This window comes from Sinocyclocheilus grahami, unplaced genomic scaffold, assembly GCF_001515645.1.
Source record: "Sinocyclocheilus grahami isolate Dianchi unplaced genomic scaffold, SAMN03320097.WGS_v1.1 scaffold641.1, whole genome shotgun sequence".
Classification (NCBI taxonomy): Eukaryota; Metazoa; Chordata; class Actinopteri; order Cypriniformes; family Cyprinidae; genus Sinocyclocheilus; species Sinocyclocheilus grahami.
Genome location: NW_015505820.1, coordinates 136,503 through 140,880, shown reverse-complemented (window position 1 = coordinate 140,880; position 4,378 = coordinate 136,503). Strand labels below are relative to the sequence as shown.

Below are 4,378 nucleotides of genomic sequence, written 5' to 3'. Positions count from 1 at the left end.
TGATTCAGACAATCTTGTGCAATCTGCAATTGTGTTTACCAGAATTTCAAAATTCAAGCATCACGCATAATGCCACTGCTGTTTTGCATAATACCAGAAATGTACTGCTCATTTGCATACACCTTAGTAACACTGCATTTAAAAAAAGTAAACATTTCATTATAAAAATGAAAGCATTTTATTTCATCTTAAAATCATGTTGTCATCACAACTGACACAGATTACAAACTATCACAGTTTTTGAAAGCTAGTTTTCAGATCAAAAAAAGAACAAAATCAGAAAATTATAACACCTACAGAAAAAAAACATAAATCAAGAACTATAAAAAAAAAATTTTTTTTTTAAATTTACCTTAAAAAAATAAATTTTAATCTCCAAGTACCATTTCAAAACATAATTTAAACACCTTTTCCTTTACACAAAATCAAGCAGACCAATGAATTTGAAACCGTTTTCTTTTAAATAGAAGACATGTAATCATTTTGCCATGCAGTGGATGTAACATTAAATATTAATAAAAAAAAAAAATAATATACTTCTCTCTTTTTTTATAATTGTATCCAGATCATATAGATAATATATAGATATTTTATATTCAAGTCAAAACACTCACCCTCCCTTTATAGGGAAATAAGCTAAATTAAAATTTACCACAAATATAATCTAACAATGCTGTCATAGCTGCCATCAGTAGCATGGCTGTCTTTCAGGAACATTAAAAACAAGGGATTTCAGCAAAACCATTTTGGCACAGAAAACCACACATAATGCCAGCAGCATCTGCTTTGTAAAAAGACAAGGAAAGATTTGAGAAGCTTTTGTCTGATTTTTTTCCCGGTTTATTAAAAAAAGAAAGAAAGAAAGAAAAAAAAGGAAAGGAAAAACATTCTGTGCATCGCTTTAGTCCAGGAGAGAGAGTGTATGTGCATCTCCTGAGCAATTGCTTGAGGCCAGTGGTGTGTGAGTCCCAGAGTTTAGTTGCTACTGCAGCATGCTTTTAATGGTCTTAGTGGTTGACTCATCATTAAGATGTTTTGTTGTGTACCTGCACAGAAGACATTAAGTAATAATTATATTTACTGCAGTATTTTGCAGTATCATGTCAAGCTTTCTTTAGCACTGCTGCAAAAAAAACATTCAGCGCTAAAAAAAAAAAAAAGGAAAAAGAAAAGAATCTTTGCATATGTCATGGAATATTCATTACATTAAACCACTAAAGAAAATATGAGGAACAAAATCTAAATGTGTCTTCATGGACAAGTGCAGTTGACTGATATGATATTAATATGGTAAGATTTTATATAACAATATTCATGAAAAAAAAAAAAGATTTGTATTTTTTTATTTATTTAAATGGATTAATTTTAATTATAAAAAAATACAATTTAAGATGATTTAAAAAAAAAAAGAAAGAATAACTAGCAGGATTGACAAAGTAAATTTTGGAAAATACCAACTGATTCGTATTTAAAACACTGTAAAATAACGAGATTTACTGTATGAGACTCTAAATGATGGCTTGTTGAATAAGGTACCTGAGAGCATTTAGAAGACCTTCCACACTGTTTGGTGGCTGATCTCTGAGCACTTTAATGCAGCCTTTCATCTGTTTGGGGAAAAAAGCAACCATGGTTAGAGTGGCAGAGTAATGACAGCACTCAAATTCATGAGTCATGATACTGTGAGAGAGCCATCACCATGTTTTCTAAGCACTATGATTATAAGTCAGTGGGAGGAGGGGAAAAAACTTCAGAGATGGGTTTGCAGTAACGGGAGATGATAGTTTCACTCACGTCTATTTTGGAGGACTTCGCGAATGCACCGACGGGATGGACGTAGTCGTAGAGGATGATAACCCCCACCATGACACGCAGACAGAAGGAAACAGTCTCCTCACTGCTGAAGCGGCTGCGATACTCTCTGTATACAAACAAAATTACAGAATAAGCTAATTCTTTTACATTTTTTGTTTTATATTTGCCTACCAATTTCTAGTACATTGTTCTTGTTTAATACACCGCAAATTTTATGGTGTCATCAGACAAATGAGAAAATGGCAGACTTACGGGGTTTCCAACATAACTTTGCACACGCTCGCCATGGTGCTTAATACATCTGTTGTGTTTTCAATGGGCAAGTTTTTATTCTGTTGGGCAAAAGCGGAAAATTATTTATTTATTTATAAGTTATGAAAATGTCACTGAGAACTGATTTGAAATGTTTTTATTTACCTCAGATACAAATTTTGTTGTGCCATCACTTAATGTCTTTAGCATGGGTGTGGCATCAGCATAAAATAGAGATATCCGATTGGCCAGCTCATTATTCACCTCGTTTTCTCCCTCTGCCTACAGGGACAGACACCAAAACATTCTGAATGAAGTAAAGCAAGGAGAACATAGATTCTTCCTTCTGAACAGTTTCTCAGAACTTATCACAGTCAATGCCTCATGAAAATTATTAATAGAAGACCATAAAGAGAACAATATGAAGATTCATAAGCATTGAAAGGTTTTTTTCCCAATTTTCCCCAATTTCTCAGGTGAAAAATCAGTCAAAAATGCTATACATCATTAATGTACTAAATATAAAAAAATTAATCCTTCAGAAATGGATGGTTGTTACTCAACACTTCTGCTTAAATGAGAAGGGATTGTATGTCACTCAATTTTTGAGTTTGCAAAGCTAGCATCATTTGAGTAACAATGGAATATCCCGTAATACAGTCATTTTGGTTGACAGGTAAATGGGAACTGGACAAGGATGGGAAAAGTAAAGACATCCCCAGACAAGGAAATTAAGCTTTAGTTCTTTTGCAAAATATGCAATGAATAATTAAAAATCTTTTTAGTGAAATTAAATCTGACTTAATTTACTTCCAGTATTCTACTGAAAAAAAAGGGTTACTTGAAAACATATTTCAAGCAAGCAAAAACATTAGCTTTAAAATGAGGCAGACAATTACAAATTTGTTTTTATTTAATAAGAATGCGGTTTAATCTTTCAGTAAACTGCATACACCTGCACATTCTGTTGTGTCAAGTCTAAAAATACATTCATAAATTAAGCAATAGTCTAAACTATTAGTGCAGATGTGGAGCGTGCTAACTGGAGTGTTCCCTTTCAGTCGGTCACTCTCGACGTCACGTCGGAGGACCGACGAAATTGGGATCTCGCTTAGAGGGACCAATCTACTTCGAGTGTAAACTAAACGAGCCAATGCAAATTGGCATGCGATTATTGCATCCAGCTGCTGCTGATCACAGCGTGAGTATAAGTAGGCAGCAGGTGCAGCGCATATTCAGCTTTTCGCTTCGGAGCCGAGCGATCACATCGTTCTGCTCCTGACTACTCTACTGAGAGAAAAGACTGAACGAGTTCAGCGCGCTCTTGGAGAGCTCTTCGTGTTGGTGGACGGCGCTGCCGCCGGCACTTCGAAACCAGCGGAGCTTTCAGGAAGAGCAGGCTGGACCCTTCCGGGGGGTACCACCTGTTTCTTCCGGGGCATCGGAGGGGGAGCCAGAGCTTTCTGGAGAGGAAGATTCGGCTGCGCTGCTCTCCTCCGGGACCGTAGCAATGCCTGGATCGGATCCAGAAATAATGGCTATGCTTTCCCGGGCCGCCGTAGGGGTAGGGCTCGAGTGAAGACTTTCACTGTGTCCCGAGCCCTCAAGGTTGCACGATTGGTTCTCGGGGTGGTCCGCGCCCCGCCTCGGTGCCTTTCATCCCGGAGGTGCATGAGGAGCTCAACAGGTCGTGGACGGCACCTTTTACTGCCGGAAATAGCTCTCGTACAGTAGTAGGGCCCTAGGGAGCCATGGTGGGGCTACTGAATTCAGTCTGGGAGAATATGAGGGGAAAACCAGCGCCACTTCACTAAACAAGGCAGGCAGACTGCACGGTGTCCCTCAGGGCTAAGTATGTGGCCCGCTCTCAGATCAGATATTTAGCTCTAGGAGGGCAGGACATCTCTGGGGAGGACAGGCACAAAAGCTGACAACAGATCAGGTGCCAAACTATATTGGTGCACCTCATTGCACTTCAGTGAGCATCTCAGAACTCACTCGCTCTCCCAGTGGGAGGCCATTTTCTGTTTGGGTCCTCAATAGTCCCCTGAGGGTTGGTATGTGCAAGTGGCTGAGTGCTTAAGTATGTGAGTGAGAAAAAAAAGGAAGTGTGTTAGTTATGTGAAAGGGGTTTATATAAAATCGAGAGCTGCTTGTCAAAGGCGTATTTTTACTTTTAAAGTTAAAAAACAGGTGTAGATAAAATAAGTGAGGACAGAAGTTTAATACACAGAAAGGTGAATAGAAGGAGAGAAAGGGGGGGGGGGGGGGGGGGGGGGAAGACAAGAAAAAAAAAAAGACAGCGTTTAAT

At 38.3% G+C, this 4,378-nt stretch overlaps 1 protein-coding gene across 1 annotated transcript in view; it reads right to left on the bottom strand.

The window, feature by feature from the left end:
* Positions 1–850: 850 nt before the first annotated feature.
* LOC107558322 (protein FAM49B) overlaps positions 851–4,378 on the bottom strand; it is a gene marked incomplete at its 5' end in the record, with an annotated part of 7,003 nt that continues 3,475 nt past the window's right edge. The window contains 5 exons of the mRNA XM_016241976.1: positions 851–1,046; positions 1,537–1,607; positions 1,795–1,921; positions 2,068–2,147; positions 2,233–2,349. Of these exons, the coding sequence (XP_016097462.1) occupies positions 983–1,046; positions 1,537–1,607; positions 1,795–1,921; positions 2,068–2,147; positions 2,233–2,349 (459 nt within the window). The remainder of the gene's footprint in view (positions 1,047–1,536; positions 1,608–1,794; positions 1,922–2,067; positions 2,148–2,232; positions 2,350–4,378) is intronic.